General features: G+C 41.4%; 1 protein-coding gene across 1 annotated transcript in view; it reads left to right on the top strand.

Moving 5' to 3' along the window:
- Positions 1-8,344: 8,344 nt before the first annotated feature.
- Positions 8,345-27,982, top strand: part of KIF13A (kinesin family member 13A) — a 118,233-nt gene continuing 98,595 nt past the window's right edge. The window contains exons 1-2 of the mRNA XM_075142791.1: positions 8,345-8,922; positions 9,253-9,343. Coding sequence (XP_074998892.1) covers positions 8,868-8,922; positions 9,253-9,343 — 146 coding nt within the window. The 5' untranslated portion in view covers positions 8,345-8,867. The remainder of the gene's footprint in view (positions 8,923-9,252; positions 9,344-27,982) is intronic.

The following is a 27,982-nucleotide window of genomic DNA, read 5'->3' as shown; positions in this document are numbered from 1 at the left end:
AGAACTGTACAACTTAAACTGTGTGTGGACTAATAGTTCTAGGAACTCTTCTACCCCGGCTGTCCCTGTGCAGCTCTGTTTGTAGTAGTGACTGTGGGAAAAACTAAATCAGAAGTCACTAACTTGCAAGTCACTGCCTTTTTTTGTGGTTCTCTGCAATAGCAGCAGACTGGTCCCAGTGATCCAGAGGTCCTCCCGTATTGGATTTTGTGGATGACTCCTATAACTGGTCTGAGTTTCCCTGTCAAGTGCTGGTGTAGACAAACTACAAGAAGCTTGGAAGCCTGCATAGGCCGTCTGTTCCTCTAATTTTTTCACCTGTAAAGAGCAAGCCTTTTTGCCGTGAATCAAAGAGGATGAAATCTGAAGTGACATGGCAACAAAGGACACCCAGTGGTTGCACTATTTTACAGTCTTCAATCTAAAAATGATGTTGCTGATAATTTGTTGTTGTTGTTGATTATGAGATGATTATATTTGGTATGTTTTCTTCAGGCTGGGAAGAACTGGGAGGGGGAGTAATTGGGTGTTTTGTTTTCTAAATAAAAGATCCTGAGTCTTGTTATGCACCTTAATTAGCACCTTCAGCACTTGTTTCCACTTTATACAGGAACTGATGAAACCTGTTGAACTTAATGTGAATCTTCCTGTTGACTTCAATAGACGGCAGAACAGATCCAAGATGTGTGCTGAGCTGACTTTCGTATGTTTTAACAAATGCAATTCCACAGCCTCTCTCAAGGCTCTCACTCAGCTTCCTTACATGCTGACCTCCCAATGCTTACTTTTCTCCTTTCTAATCTATTTCAAGCAATAGCTTCTTTTCTTCTCTACACTTTAGAAAGACGTTTGGCTAGAGCGTGTGTTTGCAGGCATCACTAAAAAGTAATTGCGTAAGGAGAAATTTTGGCTTGGCCAGCATGGTTACTAGCTCAGCTTACTTAGTAAGCAAGCTTGGTGGATGCACTCCGCCCTCCCCACCCTCCTCCTCCTCCCAGCGGCAAAGCCCAGGTTCCAAGTCTCACGCAGGGTAGCCAGCAAAGTTCAGCTTCTCTCTGAAAGCAGAAAGTAAACTAACAAGGGGTTTTTGACTACGTGCAAAAGGGTTAATAGGAATGCTGCACTTCTGTTCCAAGAGGCTGCTGCCACTAATCAGGCCGTTTATATTTACAGCTTTCCCATTCATCCCTACTGAGCAAAAAACACGCCTCTGAAAACAGAGCCTGAGCATTGCTGTATGTTAAGACAGACGGCGTGTAGTATCTGATTGCTAACTGAAGAGACTTGGAGACTGCAGACTCACTTTTTCTACCTGTGGTAAGACACACACCTGCACTTAGCAAATGCATAATAAGTAGTGATGCTCCGGACAGTGTTCATGAGCCAGCTCCCTGCTCACATGTGCCCTTAGTCTCAATCTGGGATTCATAGTCACAAGAGAACTGCAGGGATGTGCTGGAGTGACGCTCGCATACCAGACATTCCTTATCATAAAGATGAAAAGGGGTGAGAGCTTTCTGGGTAGGGGGAATAACAGGAGGGTTGTCCTTTCCTTCAGTTTGCTGGGACCTGCCTAGTGATTTAAATTGTAAATAACGTTACAAACCAGCTGTGACAGTGTGTTGTTTCTTAGGAGAAGCATCTGATTTCTACTAATATATAGAAGAGGATAAAAAAGGAAAAATTATAAATCTCTACTAATTTAACACCAATCCCTTTTCATAACTTAATAGTTATATTAACCACAGGTAGGTGATGTCGGTTCCTTTGGGACACGGTGATCTTACTTTTTTAACAGTAAAAAACTGTTTCCTTTTCCTTCCCTTTCCACTACCATAAACTATTACCATCACCATGATGTTTGAAGACTGTGTAGTGGCATGTGTCTGGTAGGGTCAGCAGGACAGGTTCCCTGCTATCGTGGCATCTAATACAATCAAACTCACTCTTAAAATTAGCTAGGTTTAGTCCTCCGGTCTTCTGTGTAAGAGGCCATTCATTCCTCTGGGGGTAGGAGTCAACTCATTTCCAGCCCGAGTGTTTTCCAAGACAGAATCACAGAAGGGCTGAGGTTGGCAGGGACCTCTGGAGGTCACCTGGTCCACCCCCCCCTGCTCAAGCAGGGCCACCTAGAGGCAGTTGCACAGGACCATGTCCAGATGGCTTTTGAGCATCTACAAGGATGGAGGCTCCACCACCTCTCTGGGCAACTTGTGCCAGTGCTTGGTCACTCTCACAGTGAAAAAGTGTTTCCTGATGTTCAGAGGGAACCTCCTGTGTTCCAGTGTGTGCCCATTGCCTCTGGTCCTGTCACCGGGCACCACTGAAAAGAGCTGGCTCTGTCTTCTTTACACCTACCCTTCAGGTATTTATATACATTGATGAGGTCCCCCCCGAGCCTTCTCTTCTCCAGGCTGAATAGCCCCAGCTCTCTCAGCCTTTCCTCATAGGAGAGATGCTCCAGTCCCTTAATCATATTTGTGGCCCTGCACTGGCCTCACTCCAGGAAGTCTGTGTCTGTTTTCTACTGGAGAGCCCAGAACTGGACACAGTATTCCAGATGTGGCCTCACCAGTGCTAAGAAGAGGGGAAGGATCACCTCCCTTAGCCTGCTGGCAGCCCTCCTCATAATGCAGCCCAGAATAAAAGGGCTGCATGAAAGACAGTTTACACTCATTTGTTCTTGTGCTAGTGTTTTCCTTGAACTTGAGTAGCACCATGCTTTTAACTGGCTTGAAAGGAAGCATAAACAGCCATATCCCCTCTCAGTCTTCATTTTGCTAGACTAAACAAACTGAACTTTTCCAGTCTGCTCTTGTTTGATAATATTCACCACTTCCCAGTCTTCCCAGTAACCCTTTTGTGGGTCTGTTCCAGTTTGAACTCCTCTTCCCTAAGTGCTATAGTGAGTTTTCCAGGTGCAATGCTTTTTCCAGCAATGCTTTTTACAGTGTCATCCGTACCTCCTCTTTCACTGCTGGAAATAACTCAAGTGATAAGCCCCAACTACATACGCTTTCGTCATGATATCACTTGGTTGTGAATCCAGGCTGAATACCCACAGCCCTGCTCTCCCCAGTATTAACAAACTTGGGAAGGTCTTTGTGTCAGGGGTGGAGTGCTTCCTGAGGTGAAAAAGGATGGCATACAGATAATTAACATCAATAGCAACAAAAATGTAAATAAACCCATCAGTGTATCATTTCTTTTCCTGACAGCTAAGGAATGTGAGCTACACAGCACACAACTAACTGTCGGAGGAGGACAGAACTATTGCCTGTATCTGAGGTTAGGATTACAGGGATGTTAAATTCCTTGCCAGAAACCAAGTCCCTCCTGAGATGACAGAAAGGTTCACTTTGGATTCAGTAAAAATTTCAGTCAGACTTCCAGAGTATAGGGAAATATATCTGCGCATTATAAAGAATTATTCTTGCTACTTTTTTCCCCTTCTTTGCATCCCATCAGTTTCCTGGCTATAGCTGCATTAGTCTGCTTCTAAGCTAATTTATTTCTATTAACATGACTTTTCATCTGTAGTTAACAATGACCATTAAAGTTCCCACAGTACTTGGAAACTATTTCTTCCTACTAAGTGACAGGAGATGTGGAACAGAGCTCCCTGCCCCCTCTTCTTCAGCGAGTGGAGCAAAGGAATTGTTCTCTGCAGAATGGTCATGTAATTAAACGTAGCTAGAATTGAGCAGCTCCTTTCACAGACGAGTTAGTCTCATCCACTGTACTGAATACTGGGCTGAAGTTTCTGAAACACTATTGCAATATTGTATCAGAGGCACAAAATGTCAGATCTGAACAGTGAAATTGCATTTGGTATTTTTTCCCCCCGCAGGGGGGACATTTCAGTTTGATGGAGACATGACTGTGCCTGTGTCGGGGACATTCGCTGCAATTGTTCACCTCTGATCCCAGAGTGTGATCTACTCTCAGGCACCCAAGGTGGGTGTGGAGGCAAAGGTAGGGTCCTAGCAGAGGTTAGGAACCCATCCAGGTAAAGCCAAACAGGTCATTCAAAACATATGTAAATTAGCTCTTAAGAACAGATTTAGTCTATTCACCACTGAAAGAGCCTGTAAGCCAACTCTGTTCCGGAGCTGAGGTAGGTTTAAACTGTAGTGCCTGTTAAAAGCAATGCACTACGCAGGAGTCTAAATACATAACTGTCAGCCACCTCATGTATCTTTGAGCAGCGTCTCTCAGGCAGGATAATGTTTAGGTGCATATATTCTGTATTTATTCCTAACATTGGCAATTAAAACGACTTCTTTTCTTTCTGAGTGTCAGAAGAGCATCTGTCACCACAGCCCCTTTCTGGGCCCAGAGTGTTGCCATAAATACGCTAGACAGAGGACGATTTTCATGCCTCCAGCATAGCTTTACAGAGAGTCAAAACAGATCTCTGATAAGACAGAGGTGGCAAACATCCAGCCTGACTAACGTCCAGCTTGAATTTGGAGCAAAAAGGAAATGGAAAAGCAGCCTGAAAATCTGGCTGAGGGCACTGGGTAAAATCCTGCTCTCATGTACTCTGTTGTAAATTCAACGTACCTGTCCAGTGGGGTTACTCGCAAAGCCCAGTAATGTGTGTGAGACAGAAATTTGGTTCCCAGTGTACAATTATGGGCAGGCACTTGCTTCCCTAGGTGCTCTCTAAATGGATGTTATTCAATGAAAAATACAAGTTTGTGTGTGTAACAGCACACTAATTTGTGTCCTGTCACAAATACAAAGTCGTATTTTATCCCACCCCTCCGATATGAAATATATCTCCCTTTTAGAATGTCCAGGCCTCCTTCCTATATGCTAAATGCTATTTTAAAAAAACAAATTATTATCCACTCTTCTTTTTCACCAACATCAGTGGAATATTTATCAATTATTTTGTAACAGCTATGATTTCTTCCTATGCTTTTTCCTAACATAAGTGTAATATATTAGATTATTAACCTTAAAAATATCTGTTGGTTTCATTATTTGTTCATTTTACCTCCTTCTCTCAGACCAGATGATGATGTAATATGTTTGGGTTGAAAATAAAGTTTTGTTTTCTCTGTTAATTTTAATTAAAAAAAACGCTCAGTAAAAATTTGGAAACCCAAAGAAAACTAATTTTGGTCAATCTTCGGTCAATCTGGCCTTGCGTTAAATTTGGTAGTAAAAACCTTCATTGTAAGCATCTTTTGGACTTTGGGTGCTGTAAAATCAGTCTTTCTTTTGACACTTTCAACACTGAAAGAAAAACACTGCTTTGCTTCCCATGCTCTCACTGCTGCCAGCTCCTCCTCTTCTCCAGCTCCTGTGACACGAGATGAAGTTAGACGTGCCAGTGACAGCGTGCACCAGTCAGGCACAGCAAGATACGTGCTGGGGACGCTGCTGACAAGATGGATATTCTTGGCAGGCACCGTGACAGTTCTCTCTGCCCTTTGCCAAAGAAAGGAGGTCAGTGGAACACTCTGCCCTACCGGCGGGGCTTCAGGCATCAACTCTGGGTGCACAGCGTCGCTCCCCCGTTTCCATGTCATGAAGTAGAGCAATCGGTCCTCCTGCTCGGAATATATGGGAAGACATGGGCATGCCTTCATGTCAAATCACATTATCTGTGTTATGCCTTGGGAAGATGAGGAGCAGTTGGAACTTCCCACCAGACAAAAGTAAGCTTGATACTTTCTTCATGCGCTTTGCTGAACTGTGGAGCGATAGACAAATGTATGAAAATGCTGAAAGGGAAGAAACAAAAATGAAACGGATGGAAAGCAAGAGACAAAGATTCAATCCTGGCCCTAGTGAAGCTGCAAAATTCCTGTTGACTGCAGAACCAGAACAAAATAGGGGGTGGAGGAAAGCAGGGACAGGAAAAGGAAATCAGGGAAGGATGGCTTCAGATGATTTTGTCCCCGTGTTCCCATCCCTGTTCCCCTCACCCACCATCAGCCTCCACTTTCTCTGGCTCTCATCTTTTCGCATTGCTGAAGCAGAAAGCTGTCATTTCTCATTGCCCACCCATCCATCAGCATGTCTGGGATAGCTAGTAGCTAATTCTGATGGTTGAACGACCCATCAGTATCCCTCGCCAGTTCCCACGGGGCATGTAAACTGATCGAGCTAACAAATGCTGACGGGTGAGAGACATTCATCCACAGTTGCTACCGGGAGCAAAGACAGAGATGTAAAGGGTTCCATATGGTAGCTGTAAGATTGCTCTTTGGGCTACCTAACGATCTCATGAGACCCCTATAACGTAACTCTCTTCCTATTCTGCTGTAATGCCAAAGGTTTAGGGGAGACCAGAAACATATTCTGCTACATGCATGCTGCCTAATAGATGTTGTCAGGTTGTGGTACAGATGTTGCCAAAAGCCCTTCCTCAAGAGGACAGAAAAACTTGGTGGAACCAGCACCTTCTCCCAATTACCTAACACCAGAAAAAATCAGGACTTCACAAGAAGAGAACAGCTTCAGTCTGTATTAGAACAAACTAGGTCGCATCTCCCTTTTCAAATGCTTTTGCATGGATGGCTTTCTGTACCTGCAGATGGTGGAATATAATTCACAAGCCTATTCCAGACATTAGTGAAAATTTCTTCCCAAGACTCTTCCCATAGGCAAAATCATAGTCAACCTCATAAAGACTCCCTTTACTTTCTCTTCAGCTAATATAATTGTTTTTATTTAATCTTGCAATGATGTAGTTTTTCCACTAAGAGGTGGAAAATCGAGATGGAAGGGAATATTTTCCCTTCCATCTGTTGGCTGTCTTCTCTTTCCCAATAGCGTCCAAGTTTCACTGAACAACTCTGTTTCTGCACAGCCATTTCAGACTTCATGCCTTATCTTGAGCCAGTGCTTACTTTGATCTGGGTTCTTACAGTCTACAGTCATAAGTAGGGTGTCTCATTTCAACATCGTTCCCTTTCTTTACTCGTTGAGCCACATGCTTACGATGCATTTCATAACGAACGTCATTTCTTATGCCTGCTTCCACAGGCAAGAAATCCACGTGCACCAGCTTCTGCTAGTGACGTTCTCCAGATGCCCGGCTCTATTTGGTAACGTTTCTCTTTTGCCGTACTAAATGCGTCTCTCATTTCCTTTCAGCATTCCTGCAAGCCGTGGCCGTTCGGAGCAGCTGGGCCTCCTCCTGAGACATTCCTCTGTCACTTTGCAGGGCTCTTCTGGCTGGTGTGCTGGCAGCCAGGGGTGGTCGATCTCCTAAGCTCCATCCGTTGTTTTCACCTCTGAAGGGTCTGCTCTTTCTCAGTGCAGCTATCCATCATTTGTTGTTTAGCCCATTGTCCCTACAGTGGTTTAGTTCCAGAGTAGACAGAATAATCCCATTTGGGTTTGGGCCTGTCTTTTCTGTAAAGAAAATGTTACAGATATTGCTATTTTGCACTGGGATTCCTGCCACTTAGCTGCATCAACGATAAGGATTGATTCTTTGGAAGATGTTTTACTGAAGCTAAGGAAACACTTCTGGGAGAAACCAAAGTTTTAACAGGACACTTCAAAAAGAAGGCTATCCTGAGATCATAAGCCTACTGCAGTTTTAACTAAAAAAATCTTTCTTGGCTTGTCCACTGGAAGCTCAGCCATCCTTGCTGCTTGTGGTTGCTGGGATAATGCGCTGCTGTTTGTAACGCTTTCCCCCAACGTTAAACTTGCCGCTGGTAGATGGACACAACTCTGTCCTGAAGTGTTTGGGCAGGCACTTGTCAACGGTGGCCTGTCACTGCCTGGAAAAGCAGTACAGTATGAGCGGCCGCAGCGCTTTGCAGGCAGCCCTTTTCCAAGGAGGTGATGCACAGGCTGGGGCTGGGGCAGGGCTCGTCGCTCCATCACCTCGAGGTGCAGCACCACTTCCAAGCCTCCGTAACGCGCAACACCCAGGTCTCCTGCGCCAGTGCCAGGACTGCGCCAGGCAGGTCGTTATTTTCTAATCGAGCATTGCGCATCTTTTGTCAAAAAAAATCCCTTAGCGCCATGACATTTAGTTCGAGGCAGTTTCTGGGCTTTTCTTTGTGGCCTTTCCTTGCCACAAGGAAACTTGGTGTGCCGTCCAACAAGCCAGTGGGTTTGTGGTGACAGTGTACGTCTGCACAAACCACGGCGGCGGCTCTCAAGAAGGCCCTGACGGCACGAGCAGGGGCAGGGGCAGGGGCCCGGCCCCTCGCAGCCCCGTACCCCCAGCAGCCACCATCCCTAGGTCCGCGCAAAGTCCAAGGCCCCGCTTCCCCCGCGCTCTTTACGCATGCGCAGGCGAGGGCGGCAGCGCCACCTTCCCGCCCTTCTGGCCACTGCAAGGCGCGGCCTATCGCGCATGCTCACTCGGCGGAAGCGACCGTCCGAGGAAGGTGGGGCGTTCTCCCCTCCCCTCCCCTCCCCCCCGCCCCGTTCCGAAGGCGTTCGGGTGTTTCCGTTCCTTTCCGGCGCTACGGCGTTTCCCTGCCCCCTCGCCGCTTGCCTGGGCGCCGCAATCCCGGCGGCGCGGCGGGAGGAGGCGGAAGATGGCGGCTGGGATTGGCGGGGAGGAGGCGGCAGGCGCGGCGGCGGCGGCAGCAGCGGTTATGCAAACGAGGCCGTCGGCAGCCAGCGCCAGAGCCGGTGTGGACCGCGGCTGAGAAGGGAGGCGACTGGGGCTGCGCCACCACCGCCCTCCCCGGCGCCGGACCCTCCTCCTCTCCCTCCCTCCCTCGCCTCCTCTCGCCTTCCCCGCCTGCCCCGGCCCCCCGCCCTCGCCCCGGCATGGACGTTGGCGCTCCGCCGTGTCGCTGTGCGCGGCGCTGCGAGGCCGCGAGCCGCCGCTGCCGCTGAGCGGGGCCGCCCGCCGCTCCCGGGAGGGGGGGAAGATGTCGGACACCAAGGTGAAAGTTGCCGTCAGGGTCCGGCCGATGAACAGGAGAGGTAACCGGCGGGCGGCGGGGTCTCGGGGCGCGGAGGCTGCAGAGGCGGGGGGCGTGGGGGTGTGGGGAGGGGGCGGCACCAGGGCGCGCCTGAGGCGGGCGCGGCGTCCCCCCGCGCTCCCGGCTTCTCCCCAGGGCTGGCGGGAGAGTAACCCCCCTCACACAGACCCCCCGCCGCCGCCGCCGCCGCCCCTCACTCCCTCGCACAGGCATGCCTGAGCGCCTGCCCCCGCCGAGGGGGAACCGGCGGGGGTCGAGCTGCCCCGGCGTGCGAGGAGAAGGGGGGGGTGCTCTCGCCCTGGGTACAGCCCCCCGCCGTGTCGCCTTGCAGAGCTGGACCTGAATACCAAGTGTATCGTGGAGATGGAAGGGAACCAGACTGTGCTTCACCCTCCGCCTTCCAACACCAAGCAGGGAGAAAGGTAAAAACCCAAGTCGCCCGTGCCCCAAATAAAGACCCAGCCCCGGTTCCTCTGCCTCACCCTCGCAGACGCTTCGCCGGGCTTTGTTAGGGGAGCGGCGGGGTCCTGAAGTTCTTGCTCGGTGCCTTCCAGGGGCTGCGGTGAGGGGGAGCGGGCAGGGGAAAGCGGGCGAAGGTGAGCTCCAGCCAGGGATTGCTGCGTTGGGCTTGCGTCCCTGGGAAGTAAGGACCAGACCTTCTTCTCCTGGCTTCCTGAGTGGAGTCGGAGGTACCCAAATTGGGATGTGGGGACAGGAGATCCCTGTTGGCCTCCCAGGTTTAAAAGATGATTCTTGATTAACTGCTCAAAAAATAAGCTGTTGATCAGGTGACTTAAACTGACTGTGCGTGCTGTTTTCAGAAATTTCCCTTGAGTGCAGGCTGCTAATAACTTGATGTAACCTTTGGGGGCACAAGAAGCAGAATCTGAATTTTATGCTAGTGATGTTTTTTTTTTTTAAGTTTGTTTACTGGATTTTAACGTAGTTGCATTTGAAGAGGCTGTAATTGCTAGATCCTTTATTAATTCAGTGTTGTTCTGTGAAGTAGCCTATGAGAATATGCTAAAATAATTTTGAAATCTGGCATTTAGTTGTGATGCCCCAGTAAAGAATACCCTTGGAAATAATCCAAAATACCAATGCACTAGACTGTAAAAATAGATCAGAACAGGAAAAGATTTCTTTCCTTTGAGGGAGTGTGGGGAAAGACAGGGAGGTGCAGGGGGAATAATTACGTTGTATGCTTATCTCTTCAGTTACCTGTTGACTGCTCAACTTAAGTTGATCTGTTAAATGTATTTAACGACAAGGAGTGTGAAATCATTTGCATGGTTATAGAGATTTTAATCTGAACACGTTCCTACTACTCAAGGTTTTATTAAGAATATTTTTGATTGAGTTCATAGTAGTTATGAAGTGTGGTGTGAGAATGTTTTTTTTTCCAAAGGCAGTATGTCATGCTTTTATAGTTTTCCAAGAGAAAATCTTGAGATCTTTTCTATTTTTACACATCCAAGATGTGAAGGTGCTTCTCACGTTAATCCACATACTGGAATATAGCTGTAAACACCAGTTTAATTTAAATCCAATTTGCATTGTCTTCAGAACCATTGTTGTGGCTAACGTGCTCTGGGTCTTGAAAGATCTGTGCTTGTTTCCTGCCCCTTTCACAGATCTTTGTGTGATCTTCTACGAGTCATGCTGCCTCTGTGGGTCTTAGCATCCCATCTGTAAAATGGAAATCTTGTTTTTCTTGAGACTATTCTATTTTAGAAAGTATGGGGTTTTTTCCCTCCTGTTTATTGAAGCATATATATGGCCTCCATCACAACTGCCATAATAAGAATAACATTAACTCTTTAAAGTGAGTGGATTTGACAGGTATAAAACATGAAATACAAATAGAGTTTACACAGCAAGAACAGAAGTAAGATTTAAAAATCATTATTTCAATAGACTAAAGAGCCTAAGGGCCAGATGGTTTAATAAAGAGCCTGTAATGTGTGAATTATGCTTATTGTGCACATTGGCCTGCAGGTATTCAGTGAGACTGTGCAGTGACTCTCTGTCTTTTGAGAGCTTGTGTGGCTTGTGTTTATCTGGCTTTAATACCTGTAATATGTATAAATTCTCTTCCTTGGTTGGAATTGGCTTCTGGTTCTGCACCAAGAGCCTTATGGGTGAGCTGCGACGCTTGTGTGAGACCTCACTGTCAGCAGCTGTGTTGGCAGGTGATAGCTGTCCTGCTTGCAGCCCAGTGTGAGGCTGGAATTTGGCCGGCTGTTACATGTGTGACTTAGGCATTTGAAGCAACTGCCTGATGTGAATGGATTGGAAATATCAGTGAGAAATACTGATCAGAAGTAACTCACGCTAGTGCAAACGTATAGTTTGGGTACCTTCTAAATGGCAGATGTTGTATGTAACCTGTTGAGATGCCTAATAGACTTTCTAGTGCCTTGTAAAGATCTTTACATTTTCTTCAGTGCTAAACTGTTGATTTCTATTTTTTACTCAAGATAAATAGTTTAATTTCTCATGATGAAGAATGAATTCTGTTCTTCTATGTGTACCCACCATAAAATGTCTGTATAAACTGGCTCTGAATTGCTGAGTAGTTGCTGCTTGTGCTTGGATTGATGCCTTGGCAGGGTTAGAGATGTCAAATGGATTTTTGGTTTTGTGTAGCTTGTTTTTATACAGCTCAACTGGATTTTTCTTTCAGAGCAACCATGTCATTACAAAAATGATTTCACTTGTTAGGGTGATTAATTGGTCTTTCTCTACTATATTGCATTATTTTAATATTCTGTTTAGTCTTAACCTTTCCCTTTTTACATTTTATCTTTTTATATGGAAATTTCCCTTTTCTAGCTGAATGGAAGTACAAGTTTGTACTGCACTTTGGAATAAGAATAAGTAGCCTTCTAAAGCAAATTTGGTTTCTAGGGCTGCTTTTCTTAATTGAGCTGAGGCCAAGGGACTACAGGGTGTGGGGGGGTGGAGGTGGAATTCAGGACCATGCTTTTTATTTGCTTTGTTCTCTCAGTCATAATTTTAAAGGTATTGACAGAATTTTCTAAAGTAAAATTAGATAGCTCTTTAATAATTACAATATTATAAAATTTGCTCTTGGAAAGGTTAGGGAAATAAAATTTTACTAGATTTGCCTATTCTTGTTTTTGAATAGGAGGTTTTTAATTAAATCTAAGTTCAGATGCATGCTGTTAATCAATCTCTAGGTTTTATTAAGGATATTTCTGAAGCATTTTAGATGGGCAAGTAATGATAGTTTTACAAGTGGTGAAAAAAGCCTAAAATCTCTGGCAGTGCTGTCATTTGTCCAACTTCCACTATTGTATTAGAGGTAAAGCAATAAGTTATAACCATAAATTAGAACAGGGTTCTGACTCCATCTTCTAACTACTAGACCGCACAGCATACACACCTTAACAAACACAGCTACAAAATAGTAACTGTTATTAAATACAAGTGTTCTGTCTTTTTATAAGCAACAGGCCTGCTGTTGCCCACAGACACACGACTTTTAGTGTTCTAAACTAACAAAGGAGGAAAACCAGAACATAGTAAAACAGAACAGTTTGAGTCTGAAAGGCACAGGAAAATCTTTATCGACTGAAATAATAGGAGACAGAGTTCAGAAAGGAACGGTTTCCATTAGCTGGTATCAGGTATAATCTCCGGTGCTGGCAAAGTTTTTGTAAGTTGGTTGTTCAACTTCATACCTTTAACCCTTGTTTTACTATTATTAGTAGCAGTAGTTTCCTTTATATCTGCCTAAATGTGCTTGTGTGTCGTTTTAGTTACCTCTCCTGTCTCTCATCCATTTCCTCCCCAAAACCAATATAGATTTCCCTTTCTTCCCCGGAAGAACATCGTGTCTTTCTGGGAACCCTCTGATTTTTTTCTGTCTTCACCTGGGAATCTGAATTTCCTTTCTCAAAGTACACTCTTCCTGAAGAAATTGTTCTAACTTAGTCTTTTAGAAATGGGTATTATGTTTCAAAGCCAATTGTATACATCCTGCTGTTTTGCTATAAATGTTTGTATTTGGTTGTTGGCAATAAGGTACAGTATTAAAATGTAACTATGAGATAATTAGAATATGGAGTTACAGACAATCTTTCAAAATATTTGAGTAATTTTTTACAATGGGAATTTCACACCTCTCTATAGTTTATGAAAGATTTGACTTTACATTAGGGATGTTATTTTTTAGTAGGACAAATTAGGTTTTGCCCGGTTCCTCCTCTGCTTTTGATTGTTAAAATATGCTTTCCTCCAACTTTTCCTTTCAGCTTTTTAATGCATAGGATCTGAAAAGAAGAGTTTTATTTTAGTTCCCTGACAACAGTTCTTCATGACATGATTTTTCCTTTAGTAAGCAAAATATTTGTCTTGACAGAAATAAACAAGGAACTATGGAGACAGTAGAACTGAAATACTATTTCAACTGTAGTTTTGACTGCAACAAAAATTCATCTATTGGGCAATTTATTCCATTAGAGCACAGTAGCCTTGTGCAAACTTTGCCTTATTAAAAATCTAGGGGCAGAAAATAAGAAAGAAATAACCAGTGTGTGGAGCTGAACTTAAAATTACCACTTTTCTCTGAAAGTATCTTTCTTGACTGGCTTAACTCTTTTTTTAAAAAACATTTTACGACTTGCTTGCTCTGTCATCTTCCATCTGCATTTTGATAATGGACAAGTGGCACCAAGGCCAAATTCTACTTAGGTAAAACTCTTCTTATAGCTCTAAATTACTGAAGATTCTAGAATGTATGGGGGCTTTTTTGAGTAGGTTTAAGGTCTTTAATAAAATAAATAGCTAGGAACAAATGCATGTCTATCTAGTTTTTGTAGGTCATGATACTTTCAAACATGAATATCTGAAGCACAGATTTCATCCCTAGGCAGCCTGTCCTAAAACTCTTGTTTGCAGAAAACAGCTGTTGCTCCCCCTGCCTTGGAGAAAATATGATTTTGGATGGTATTTAGTACATAGTCCTTCATGTGGTGGTTGTGGGACTTTATCTTTTTTGATATGTTGCTTTGAATAGCATGAGAGAAGATGAGAGAAGAGTGCTGTTGTAGGGAAAGGATGTGTGTTTCTGGTAATGGTCACTTTTTCAAACTGAAACTTGTGGAAGCTGAAATAGGACAGCTAAAATGGACTTTTTCTGTATCTGAAGGAATACAGAAACGAGATCATGTCTTTGATGTGTATACTTCAAATTATCACCTGTCTGAGGTAGATCATAAAATAATAGCAGGCAGCAACTTTTATCTTTGTCTGCAGGAAATTGTAAAAGTAATCTGACTTTGACCTCTTCTGTTAACTTTCCTGTTAGACATCAATGTTCAGGATGTGAACTGTTAGCTTTGAGCCTCTGCAGAAGAGGTGTATTTGGATTATGAAATGTGTGGTTGGAAAATAGCATTTCAAAGCTATTTTTGCATTGCTTTAATTCATTCATGCCTCAGATGGGACACTAGATGCAATTCCTTGAAATAGCTGTTCTTAAATTCCATGTAATTTGAAACGAAATGAAACACGCAGTATTTTGGATTACAAGTTTGTGGCATGGCTCTTGGTTCTTCCTAAGGTAGCCTGAACCGTGAGCGAATGCAACATCCATTATTTTACTATGTTTATAAGATCCAGACAGCTGTTAGGACCTTGTGCTTTGGTCTTTAAATGGCATTGCTAGAGGAAACTACTGTTGGATGCTGTTGGGATTGTGGGTAAGCAGCTAGTAGTAGTTCGCTGGCAGTACTTCAGAACAAAAATAGGTAAAGTGTTTGGAGAAGGAAAACTGTGGATGGTATTACCGTGTTTAGGCAATCATTGCTTTGTAGCCATTCTTTGCTTTTGGACTACTGAGTATTATGTTCAAATATTTCTGAGTAGAACACAGTAAAACGAGGTTCAGCTTTGAACTTGTCCAGTTTTTCTGTTTTATGATGTTAGAAATGCCCACACTGTGGAACATGAAAAGATTTGCTAAAAAGATTAGTAGGCCTTTAGACACGCTTAGCTTCTGTGTTTAGAAGGGGCAGGTACGCAGGCACTTGCCTATTACTGCAACCAGAGGTGTTTTTTGAGATCTGGATTACTAGTCAATACACCTTGTGTATGTTGTTTATTGAAATGAATTATGAATTTAAAAAATGTGCAGCTCTTTTAAAATGGAAAATTTTTTGGCTTTTTCTCTGGGGAGATCAGGACTAAAGGAGAAGTTTTATTTTCACCTCCCTTAGTATAAATAGTAGAGACAGCTTTCTTGTTTTGAAAACAAGATTATCTTTGCTCTGTTGTGCATCTGGTAGGTGTATTAAATGTGCACATAGTAAGATTTCAGACTTCTAATTAGATTCACTGTAATTTAATAGTTTAAAAATCTGAAGTTAAATGATACTTGTAAACATTGTAGTGACCCAGGGGTGGGCTAGATTAAAAATACTTCAGGAAGTGCTTAAGAAGTCCCTGTTCTGCAGAACCTGAGCTCAGAGAGAAGCAGCGCAGAGCTGGCCTGCTGTGTGGGTCTGTATATCACACAGAGCTGGGGTGCAAATCTTGGTACAAAGTTCTGGGGATAAAGTGAATCCCTTCTTGGTCTCAGGCCTGCGGTGCAGCATGCACAGGCAGGTATCTGTTGTCCAGGGAGTCAATGTGGTGGTACTAATTAATAACATTAGAGCTAAATCTTTACATTGACAAACGGACTTGTTGCTGTTGTGTTTGAGACATTATCAGATTTGAAGTCCTTCATTCCTCTACAGTTGGGTGCAAATTGAATAGCAGTAGCGGTAGCTGCCTCTGGCTATGCTGCCGGTGTCTCTTGCATGGACAGACTGTCCTTAATGGTGAAAGTAGTACAGTGTCTTTGCTTATTTGGCCCTCCCTGGGCATGGTTTGAATCTATTAATGGAAACAATTACTGCCTGCTATAGCGAAATGCCAGCTGCTGCAGCAATGCTGTGCAGATGCTGTTGTTTAACTGTGTAACTTCTCCGATTGCTTGGTTCCTTGTATTTTGTGAGGATGTCTGTTACTGACGGCAAAGTGTGGAAGGAAGTGTGAAAGTGTTGGCTGGAGACAGTGAATTTTACGTCTTCAGTAAGTGCAGCCTACAAAGAAGAGGTCCCTGCTATGCAATGATGCGCACCACAGGAGTTGGTATCAAGTTAACTTGAGACCCGAAGCACCAAGTTAACTAAAACCGTCGTGCTGTTGCCTGGAAGTGATGCTGCTGTATGTCTTTTTACAAGAGACAGTAGAAGGGATATATGCTTGTTCAGTCAGTAGCTGACTTTTTATGTTGATATGAAATCAGTCATCAGTTTGAGGTCTGCTGGAGCTTGAGTTGCTTGTGTGTGTCTTTACGATCCTTCCGTGGCGTGCGATGGGCGTTCACTGGGAGCTGAGGGAGGAGCTCAGTCAGTTAACAACAGGCAGATTGAAAATTTGCTGTGTGAAGGTCAATCAGAAAAATGCATTGCTGACGGGAGTTGAAAATCAGTGGCATGAGCTCAGGATATCCATGTTGGTGGAGAATAGGAATTACACAAGCTGTTTTCAATGCCATGGGAGGGTGTCCCTTTATGTCATTTCTCATTTTTGGGGAAAGGGGAATGAATGGCTTCCTGATGCTGTTGTGCTTGGTTAGTGTTAGTTAACCTCTGCAGTTCTGGCCTTTATTTTTGATTGTTGCCTTTTAATCTAAAAATAATAATTAAAAAAACCCAACCCTCAGTCATCAAAACATCTGATGAAATTCATAACCATATCCTGAACTAATACATGCCTTAGTGCTCATCTGCAACCTTTATTTGGCATTTTGTTACATCCTAAATAGAGACATCATCAAGCACGTACATGCTTACCAAATACACCTACATCTTCCTCGGATAATGTGAAGTTAGTGACTTGTAAGGTGCAACTTTTTCACTAGGAGATAATCTGAATGTTCCATTTCACTTCACATAGATCACCATAGGGGAATCTATATGGTAACAGCCCCCAATGAAGTCACTAATGATTTATCATCCTATAGTAACTTATTTGCTATTTAAGTGTTATAACTCAGGACAAAGATTCAGACCACAATTGCTCTTTTGACAGATTAAGCCATGAATATATTTTGGTGCTTATTAATGGTACAGTACTTTTTTTGAGCTATATCAGTCAGCACAGCGGTAGAAAGGTGTCTGAAACATTGCTGTGTGCTTGCGTTAGCGCATGGTAACTAGCATGGTTAATGATGATGCTGAAGATGCGTCGAAGAGGCTGACTGTGCACTAGCAACGGGGTATGTACTTACGGTCTGTTTTCTAGATGCGAACCCACACCAAGCCCATGCTGCTACCTTTTCACGTTTCGTATAGCATAGATATACTAAACATGTTTAGTTTAGCATAGATAGTAGGCTAGTACTGGCTTACTTTGAGATTTGTGGCGTCACTGCATTTCTTTTTGCAGTGTATGTATATTCCAAGAATTTTAAGCATTTCATAAGCATGAATCAAAGCAGCTGCTGTGGCTGGAATGGCATGCTTATCTCTGTATGTGTTTATGAAGATACTGTTCAATGTGTTTAAAAAACTACCAGGATGCATTGTTAACTGTAAACTTTCTATAAAGTAATTTGATGCTTTGTTTTAAAAACATATTGCTGAAACTGTCAACCCTTAAATATTTTTAGATTTGCAAATAAAATGAAAAAATGTACATGATATCTTATTTATTAAGCTTACATTTTCTTAGTTTATTCCACAGTCTCTTTTTAAACATAAATGCCAATCTCAAGTAAGTAGTGTTCAAAAGCCTCCAGGCAAGATTAAATTTTCTTCTAGTGTAAGGCTTCAAAATTTTGAATCTGTCTCTTGAGCTACTGGAATAATTTTTCTAATATTAAATACAAGTATGTGGAGCTGTCTGTTTTGCTTAATATTTCTTATATGATGACAAGGAACAGCAGAACTTAGATAAGAAACTGCAGTACTTGATATTTCTTCCCGCATGGTTTCCACTTTTTATCTGACTTTATGATTAAAATCATGTGCAGTGTAGCTGAGAAGGCCTTTCACAAATTTGATTCTTTCACAGTTGAAGCAAAAAAGGATTGGGTGAGGTGGAAGGGGAAGTTTATCTGCAAAATGAATGGATTTGTACAGTGACTGGCACTGGCTGCAATGTGATTTTTAATACTTCGGAGTTCTTATTTTTTTGAATTTTTACTTCAAATTTAATTTTACTTTGTAATTCAAAAGCCAAGGCTTGTTTTACAGTAGATGAGCTTTTGCTAAAGATAAGTCAACAGAGCATTCTAGTGGAGGCACAGAGCTGGTGGAAGTTTTCTACTGGCAAAGGTGCTTTATGGCCCTGAATGAGCAGCGTCCTGGTCTGCTTTGGAAAGTTTCTTTGTCAGCATCTGTCGATGTGAGTTTTTATGTATGCAATGTGATGTAAGTCTGCAGTGCTCCAGACTTGTTTTGGCTCAGTAGTGCCACCTCCCTGAATGATGCAAGGCCAAAGCATTTTGATATTTTTTGGAATTTTTTCCTTCCTGTCATACCATGTTGTCATTCCCTATTTTGAGATGTTTCTAAATTTGCTTTAGACTTGAAATGTGTTTTCAGATAATTTTATCTAACGAAATCAGGCTGAAACAGAAATCGGCCATTTGGTAAAATAAAGAAATGTTTCTATATTCACTGTATGCAGCTGAAGACATTAATACGTTACTTATGTATCCTCTGAATGCTCAGCAAGAAGTAGTTGAGTTTGAGTATATTTTTTAAAGAGAGCTTTGCACTTATCTGAACTTCACAGGGAGTAAGAGCAGAAACCATTTGCAGTCTTCCTGTGCTTTGCTGTTGTATTGTATTGGGATAAAAAAGGTGGTTCTGAAGGTGGTGGTGGAAGTGTATGATGGAACATCATCCCAGCACTCAGGTTTTGCTGTTTTGGAGCTTGACTACAGTGGATATACTATTCTGAAACAAACCATCTAGAAAACAATCTGGTATTTTCCGTACTGCCCATTACATTTAAAAAGAAGAAAGTTTTGAATAGTTCTCATTCTTCCTCTGGTGTTAATCTAATCCTTGTACCTGATTCTTGATTGGAGTGCCCTTGAGAAATGCTGCTTCAGTGTCTGCAGAGAAACTGACACACAAGGAAACGCGAATATAGGGAAAGGATACTTGGGGAACAGGACTGGAGGATAACGAAAGGCAAAAGAGAGAAATGGATGCCCAACAACATGGTGAAACTCCTCAAAGTACATGCTGGAGGAAAACAAAACAAGCAAACAACAAAACCCAAGAGCATCCAATAAGCTTTTTTCTATCCTACTGAAAATGTGTATAAGAAACTGGCATTCTCTGGGGTGGTACTAACAGTCTTCATGTGTGTTCTGGTTGAGATCCAAGTTGAAAACAAAAAGGAAAATCAGTTCTTGTAAACAGACCATTGAACACTTGCCTTGTAGTTTCCTTGTTAAGAGCTTCCAAGTCCTTAGTATGTTTATTGTTTGAGGTGTTTATAATATTGCAGCTAAGTTCATGACATATTCCTAATTCTCATTGCATAGTTCTAACATATATTTTAATGGTGAATTTTTACTGTTCATTATATTAAACATCTGTCACGATTGAGAATCTGTAAATTGGCTGTGACATAATCCACTTCGAAACACTTGTGTGTCCATCAAAAGGATGATGAGAGTGTGTATGAAGATGCAACATTTAAGTGTTCTCCTAAGGTCTCTTTCAATGGAACAATATCTTGAATTTTTTTAATAAATTCAGTAGATGTTCTGTCCCGCTCAGCATCCCAATTCCATGGTTGGATTCTCCCTTACTGTCAGAGGTACTGTGTACTGAAGGAGGGAGATGTCTGACTTCCCCATGGTAAAAGTTAGAAGTTAGCTCTTGCCAGTTCTGTTTTCAAGTGCTCAGCAGGGCATAGTGGATGAGTACTGAACCTAGATAGACATCAGTCTAATCTCTCCTCTCTTGTTTAATTGCTCTTTGGGACAGACTGCATCCTCTCAAGTAGTTTTTGAAGTTTCTGTTTTGCAGATGTGAATGTGGCAATGGGAAGCTTTTTTTCAGAAATACTAATGGTGCGCAAGCTTTGTGCTCTTAGTGTAATCTATTCTTACTGCCATTTACACTCACAGATAAGAAGCTTTGCATATGCTTCAAGGAATGTGGTGTACCTTTATTTGAAATTTCTGAATGGCATCTTGCAACTTTGTGCTAGTTTAAACCCAGAAATGGAGATTTGCAGTGTTGGGCTGGCTGAATGCCCTTAGTTTCTGCAGTGCTCTTCTGAGTTATGGTTCTTCTGGTGCATGGTCTGACCCATATTATTGGTTGCTATTTGAGAATTTCTTGCCTGAATAAGGAAGAAATTAATAGCTTATGTGCAAGATAGATCAAATAGACTTTGAGAATACTCTTGCACTCACATGACCAAGGTGTAAAATGAATGTTATAAAAATCTGTCCAAGCCAACTTGATCTTAATCTGTCATCCTTTGTCAGGAAGGGTGTTGTAGGATGACTTCTGGAAGATCTCACAGTTTAAATGCTTATGTTTTTCTCAAGGTATCTGCATCTTCGTCATGGTTCAGAAAAGACGGAGGCGAGTGAGTCACTCACATAAGTGACCTCTTGCCTGGTCGCTTTTGCTGTGTTTAAAAAGGGAGAGTAAATGCTAGGTCTTTATCTGTGGACTTTGAAATGAGATGTTATGAAATGGAATTGCAGAACTGAATTTTGAGGGAGGAATTTTTCATCAGCAGCGTATATAAATGAGAGAAAATAGAAATACTAATGATGACGTGCAGTTGTTACGTAGGAAAAGAAAAACTAAATTAGCTCATTTTCCTATTTTCAAGAAACATTTAGGAGTGATAAGAGTCTGACAATCTGTTGACTGGTAGCTGTAATGAGCAATGTCAGAGTTTGGTGAGCTCAAGGTGAGTGTTTGATTAGACTAGGAAACTTGCACTTTTTTGCAAATAATAGTGGAAAAGCCTAGCACTTGAAATGCTTTTATAATTATCATTCTACTTTGCATCCAAAATAGAAGGCAAGTTATAGATTCCTTACAGAATTTTGCTCTAAATAGAAGGAGCAAAGGGTGCTGTTTGGTTTTTGTTGTTGTTTTTCTCTTAAAGATCTAGACTGGATAATTCAGGATTCTTTTAAAAATCACGTTACTACTTTTTTTTTTTTTTTTGGTTCTTTCCTTATAGCTATTTCTGCGTATGAGGCAGGTCACTTCTTTGCCCCAGTACTGTTAATCTAAGAGTATTTGAAATGGGAAGCTTGCCTTAGCTGCAGCTTCTCTTGTAGCAGGTCCTTCTACTCATGCTCTTTTACTTTCTTGTCTCAGTTTGCAGGTGTAGTAGATGAAAATAAATTGAACTGGTCTGGAGTTACTAATCAAACAACATGACTCTTAGCCATTTTTGGAGTGGAATGGCTGTTTAAGCAAAAAGGAAACAGTTGACTCCTTGTTACATTGAAAATTGTTGAGAATTGAGTGCTGCTGCTGACTTTTATTTAAAATATTAGTGGTGATGGTCGAAGTGGGAAAGGTACACTGAAAAATCAATGTGATAAACTTTTTGAATAATTTTGAACTTAATTCTGTATTTCTTAAACCTGAATTTTGCAGTATTGCTGCTCACCTACTTTGCTCCTTCACATTGTTATCCTAATATTACCAACCAAAAACTGCTGACCTCAGTACTATTTGCCTTCTTGAATCATTAATTAATGTAATCCTTATCAGAGTTCAGAACCTGTATACCCTTTCATATGACTTTTCATGGTGTTTCAGGCTGATCTACTTGTTCTGAATCTTTCTTCTTCTCATTCTCTTCTAAGGATTTTTGTCAACTTTTTGAGAGACCACATGTAATTCTACTTTATTTCTTCTAGTTTGTTTTGTGTAACTCTGTTCGCTATGCAGACAGATCTCTACGTAGATCATTTAGGCTGTGGGTTATTTATGGCAGAGATAATTAGCTGAGTTGCAGCTCTGGAAACAGAAGAATTGCATCTCGGTGTCGTGGAAGTTTAGCTGATAAGCTTTGCAGGGCCTCACCTCCTCCCATGCAGAGTCAGATCAGAGGTCTCAATGCTGGATTCCCACAGCCTGCTTGCACAGTGTAAATACTGGATGTCTAGCAAGGCTTTGTTAGCTTGTGCTGTCTGTCCTGTACCTGGTGTTTGTGGCTGTCTTTGTGAACTTGGAAATGGGAGGAGGTGGCAGCGGTGGAGTCAAGAGCAATGCCAGGGATAAGAGAGGGCAAAAATAGGTGGGTGTGGGCATCCACTACTGTTTCACTAGTTCACATGCAGTGTGGGATGAGAAGCACATGTTCAGGTAATGGCCAAGCTGATGGGAGGTCTCCTAAAACTCAGAGTGCAGGGATTGGCTGTATAGAGATAACTGATTGACTCCACAGTGTTGATTTAGTGTTTGAGTGTCTGCAACATGCTCCTGAGAGTACACTCTGTTATCTGGGATTTTCTGTTGTCAAGAGTGTTTCAGCCTATGCTCATCGTGAGTAGTAGAGCTGACTGCAGATCACAACAGGGATGGTACTAAATGGATCTATAAAGCTGTGTATGAACATTTTAAATCAAATTTAAAGTACTTCATTAAATATTAGAAACAAAGTAGTTAAAATACTTTTCAGTAAAGTGGGGTAAAACTCTGAGTTTGATTTAAATACACCTATTGACCTTACTGATTGAGCTGAATGTTAAATTTAAAGCATGGGTATTTGCAGTACCAGGAAAAGTGTTTTTCACTGTTCTCTCTCTGAAAGAGGCTTTCCATTGTGTAACTGCAGTACAGGATGACTTGTGCACACTTCTTATCCCAGTGCAGAAACCTAGATCTCCCTTCTTAACTGCCTCTGAATAGATACCAGCACGGGCCACAGACTCTACTGCAGTCTCTGGGTTAGCATGCAGATGTCTGGGCCCAGTAGCCAAGGTTGGCTTATCAGCATGCAGGCTCCTTAAACATACACAGCTAATCTTTATACTAAAGCCCATCATTTCTGTGCAGGCATATCCATAGATAAAGTTTATGCCTTTCTCTGTTCTTCTCAAATTTAACTTTCTTCTTCCTCTACCTTTCTTCCTCCTGACCTTCTACCTGCATTCTCCCATGCTCTTTAAAGATACTATTTAAAGTGTTCTCTCCAGAAATGATGGTGTGTCAGAATAAAGAGATTGAGTGCTGTTAGCAACTCCCGGCAGCACTCTGCTGCTTATTCTAAATTGGAAGCTTTGATTACATTTAATTGTCTGCAGTTGGTGTGGTAGCATGTGTGTGTTGCTTGTGTCTCAGCTCCTTTGCTTTCTATGCCTCAGTCCTTTGAGTACCTTACCTTGTAGTAGTCACTGACAGTGGTTATTATCAACTGCTTTGTATTTATGTTTCTGTGTGCTAATTGCTAAATACCTCTCTCCTGTTCTGAAACTTGCCAGGGCTGGCAGCTTGATTTCATTGTAAGATGACCATGTTTTCTAGTTTGGTTGGCGTTTTTTTCTGCTGCATTAAGACAAATCTTATAAGGGAATAATTTTCCTTTTTTCACAGTGCAACTGTGCTTAGCATGCTGCTGCTGAATGGCATGCTGGGAGCTAAAACACTCAGCTAGACCCCAGTGAATTTCTGCAGGGTGATACAGACTCTCATGTTCTCAAACTCTCCCTCCCTTAACTTTGCTCCTTTGCTCGCTGTATCCAGGCTGGGCAGGGTGCTCATTTTGTACGTAATCAGGTACCTCTCCACCACGTGAAAGTGTCCATGCACCTTCTCTATTTTTAGACGTTGGCTTGTCTCTTTGCTACTCTTTTGCTTTGTTTTGTGCCTGAGCTAATAAAAGCCTGGCTGGACTCAGTGTCTGCTTTTTGTCTGCACAATAAACCTGCAACATGGATAAAATTCTGACAGGTAATGGCAGTGGGAAGATATTTCAAACAACTTCTACCTTTCAGTGTAATAATACAGTAGTGTTCTACTCTCTGTAAACAAACCTTCATAAAATGAATTGTGGATATAAATCTAGCTCTGCAGTCTGAGATCACAGCTCAAAAAACCTTTTTGAAGAGCTAATACTGTTGGCTGCAAGCCAAGGAGAGGAAAAAGATTTAGGGAGGACTTAAATAAGAATGAACAATTTTTCAAGACAGAAGGATTATTATATCTTTAAAATACTTGAGCTGTAGATAGACTTTGGGCTATTGGAGTAAAATTCCATTGAGAATACTGCGTGTTGTTTGAACACGTTGTGGTTTAAATGTAAAAGTGTATCTGGAGAGAAACAAATGGTTTAAGGAAACAACTGTTTTCTTACAGTGGTACGCTGTGCAGGCTGCTAGTCAGAGTTCAGGATGTCTCCGCCTGTGTATTTTGTAAAGATTCCTGTGTGGTGATGTCTGCCATCAGTAAATGTAAGAGTTACATAGTGTAGGAAGTCTGTTTGGGAAGGTGATTATGATGCTCTTCGACTAAACTGTCTCAAGGATTTGGTAGCAAAGTTGCTTAGTTCGTCAGTATGGCCTTTAAACTCTGATAAGACCTGAAAAGATGCAAAATCAAATTTTTGTTAATAATTATAGCCCTCTGGAATTTTAGAGGCTAGATGCTTAATCTCCTTATTCCCTGTTGTCAGTTAATTGTGTCTGTATTATCCATCACAGTGTCTCTTGGAGCTTAACATCTGTTGTTGTGTTGGAAAGGAGTAGACCTGTCAACGTTTCTCATAGCGGCTTTGAGTGTGAGAATAGTAATTTTGCTACCAAAGTCAGCATGTCGCTGCAAATTCACTGGGCAAGTTCTGTGGAGAGAGAAGTTGTTGATCTCAGGTAGACAGTTTTCAGAGCAAAATTATCTTTAAGCTAATTTGCTAGGTGCCTATTTCAAGCACATTACTGTGCTTTTATGCAGAGCAATACATGGAATAAATTGATGAGCAGAGGTTTGGTGAAGCATGTGAAAGGAGTTACAGAAGTAGTTGGGCTGGACATGCTTGTGAGAAATGCCGGGTTTTTGGGGAATGGGACAGGCTTGAGTTGAAAATTAGAATTGATTTTTTTTAATGCTTTTCTTAAAGTTACATTTTAAACCGTTTCTGGTATCAAAGGCTTCAAAACCTTAAATACTTCTTTTCAGAGTTGTTAACTTTACAGGTCAAAAACCAAAAAGAAGAATCCAGAGATTTTAGTAAGCAAATGTCATAGTGAGTTACACATCTCTGTAGGTTGTATACAAGTTTCGATTTCAAAAGATTGTAAAACAGGGCTTTTTTTCTTTTTTTAATATTTGATGTAATGTTTTTGAAGTAGAGGCATCAGATAGCTCCTATTTTCTATCCCTTTCTAGAATAGCCTTTTCTGAACACTCAGTTTTCTGGTGAACTCAAAGGCAGGTGAAGAATAATCAGTTCTGACCATGTTCTTGCTGTCAGAAGGATATTTTTCATTATGTTCCCCATTTCCTTGAACAAAGTGTTCCAGCTGTCTTTATTCAGTAAAGAAACCATCAATTACAAGTAATTAATGGGGCAAATCAGATTATGATCTGTGGGTTTTCTTTTTGAGAGGTAAGATGATTCAAATGTCTATTGTAGTCTAATAATTCTCCATATGGCAGATCTGACCTGAAGTTCTGTTTCTGAGGAAGAAAAACGTATTGTGGATGCTTTTTCATGTTGAACACTAGAGTATTCAAGATATGATCAAGATGTGAGTGGGTGCTGGAATTTAACAAAAAATGTGTTCAAAATTGTCCTAATCGTTTATACCTTACACACTGGAATATCTTTCACATAACCTTGAAATACAAAATATGGCATTTCGAAGGGCTTAAAATAATTGGTTAAAGTGGCAATGAAATGACCAACATTTCATCTTGCAGCCCCTCCAAACATATTGCAAGAATATAAGGGAGAACATATCCCATCTACTTAATTCTTTTTTAGGAACCTGCAAAGGTAAAATACTGTATTCTCTCAAGAATGAATTCAGTTCACAAATTGCTTCAGGAGACTTGTCCGGTAGGCACGCATCGCCTATCCAATAAGGTTTTTTCCTGACTCTCTTCTTACTGAAATATGTTAATAAAATAACACCTTTTTTGGGGAATAGATAACAGCTAATTTTAATTATACGGCTGTAGCTTTTTAATTTATACATGACTGGAAGGAAGCCTGGGCCTCCAAGCTATTTTGTGCATCAATGCTAAACTTAAAATCTAAAGCTTGCCAAAAGGAGCAAGTAGCAAAAAGTAAAAGAAAAAACAATCAAAAGCAACAATTTCATGTAAGTGATGTGAGCTGTCTTAAGTGTCTGTGGGCCAGGCAAACTTTGCTATCTTGCAATCGTTGTTTGCAGCTACTGTCACTCACCTGATTCTTGGTAACTTCATTATGTCTGAGCTTATTCAAAGTATTGAGATATATTTCCTAATATATATTCCAATTGCTCCTGTGCAGTATTAACCTTACAACCATTACTATACAACATATAATAAACTATGCAGAGATAGTATCTGTGAAGGAAATATTCTTTGAAGGCAGTTTATGCACTGAGCACTAGGTTTGCATAGTGTTAAATCTTTAAATTTGTCTAAAAGGGAGCCTTCTTCCTCCTCACTCATTTCTATTGGCTGGTTTTGGATGTCTGTAGTCAATGCAGCTTACTATTTTAATAAGATTATCATGACAGCTCCCCAAATCATGATACAGAGATTTAATATTAGATTCTGTTTTATTGGAGTTCTCCATTGTTAAAAACTCAGCTTTGCTCTTTTATTGACTGATCACATTTTGTATTGGTGTGTTATAAAAATCTGTTGTAGCTGACATAATGACTTTATATCAAAGCTGCTCTTTCTTTCTTAGAGTTGCTCAGGTTATTGTGTATCAGTTTGGGGAGCATGGTCATTTAAGTTGAGCATTGAGGAATCTCCGAATGAAAGCTGGCAAGCTTCATTCCTCTGGTAGTGATATTTCCGTACCTAGAAAATAAGGTACACTACTGGTTTTCAGACTGCACTGCACCTATGTTGGTAAGGCATGTAGAAAGAGCCCTCAATCACATAAGTTTTACCTGACATTTGTTTGTGGTGTTAGTAGCAATATTTTAGAGGGGTGGGGAAGATGCATTTGTAGAAGGCATTGCAATGGATCACCATGTGAGAGGTCAGTCCTTAATTTCAGTGCAAATTTATCAGTTTGATGTAGTAGCTTATAAGTAAATGTTTGAGATAATTGGAAGTTAGAAAATAAGATGAGATGGCTCATTAGTATATTTATCAATAGATTCTTAAACCTAGCCACAAAAAATCCCTGCATTTAACTGTACTGTCTTATAATTGTCGGTGTATTAATAACTAGTAAAACCATTCTGATTTCATAATAGGAAAAGGAAAACCTTTAAAAAATTAAGATAGAGAAGAATCAATGTTAGTTTAACTTTCATTTAATAAAAAGGACACAATCTGACCCTTGCTTTCGGTTCATGGCATATTTTCAAAGGCTGAAAGATCTTTACTGCTGGTAAACACATGATTAGTGTCTTTACCACTTTTAGGAAAGTTTTCACTTTCCTAATATATATTCCAATTGCTTCTATGGGTTGTGAAGGGGAGCAAAATGCTGACAAACCTAACTTGATGCATGAGATACAGGTTACTAAATAGAAATACATTAAGAAAGTTAAAAGACAGCATTCATTTATTAGCAAAAGCATTACCTATTCCTTCTGAATTGTACCTTTTTCCAAGTAGTCAGTCCATGTGAGGTGCAGTGCTGGTGAATTCCTTTGAGTTGATGAGAGGTCAGATTACTTTGGCATAGTAGCTAAATCTCTCCTATGCACCTTCTTACTTCTAGCTTCCTAAAACTAAATGCTGCATAACTTACTGAGGACTGAAGGTTTCAGGCTTTTTCAGCAGAAAAGTGAGCAAAACTGTAGACAACTGACTTAGACTCGATGAACAACTGACCTTGAACTCAGTGTGATCAGGTAG

The sequence above is a fragment of the Calonectris borealis genome, chromosome 2 (assembly GCF_964195595.1).
Source record: "Calonectris borealis chromosome 2, bCalBor7.hap1.2, whole genome shotgun sequence".
Taxonomy (NCBI): Eukaryota; Metazoa; Chordata; class Aves; order Procellariiformes; family Procellariidae; genus Calonectris; species Calonectris borealis.
This window is presented reverse-complemented; position numbering and strand designations above follow the sequence as displayed.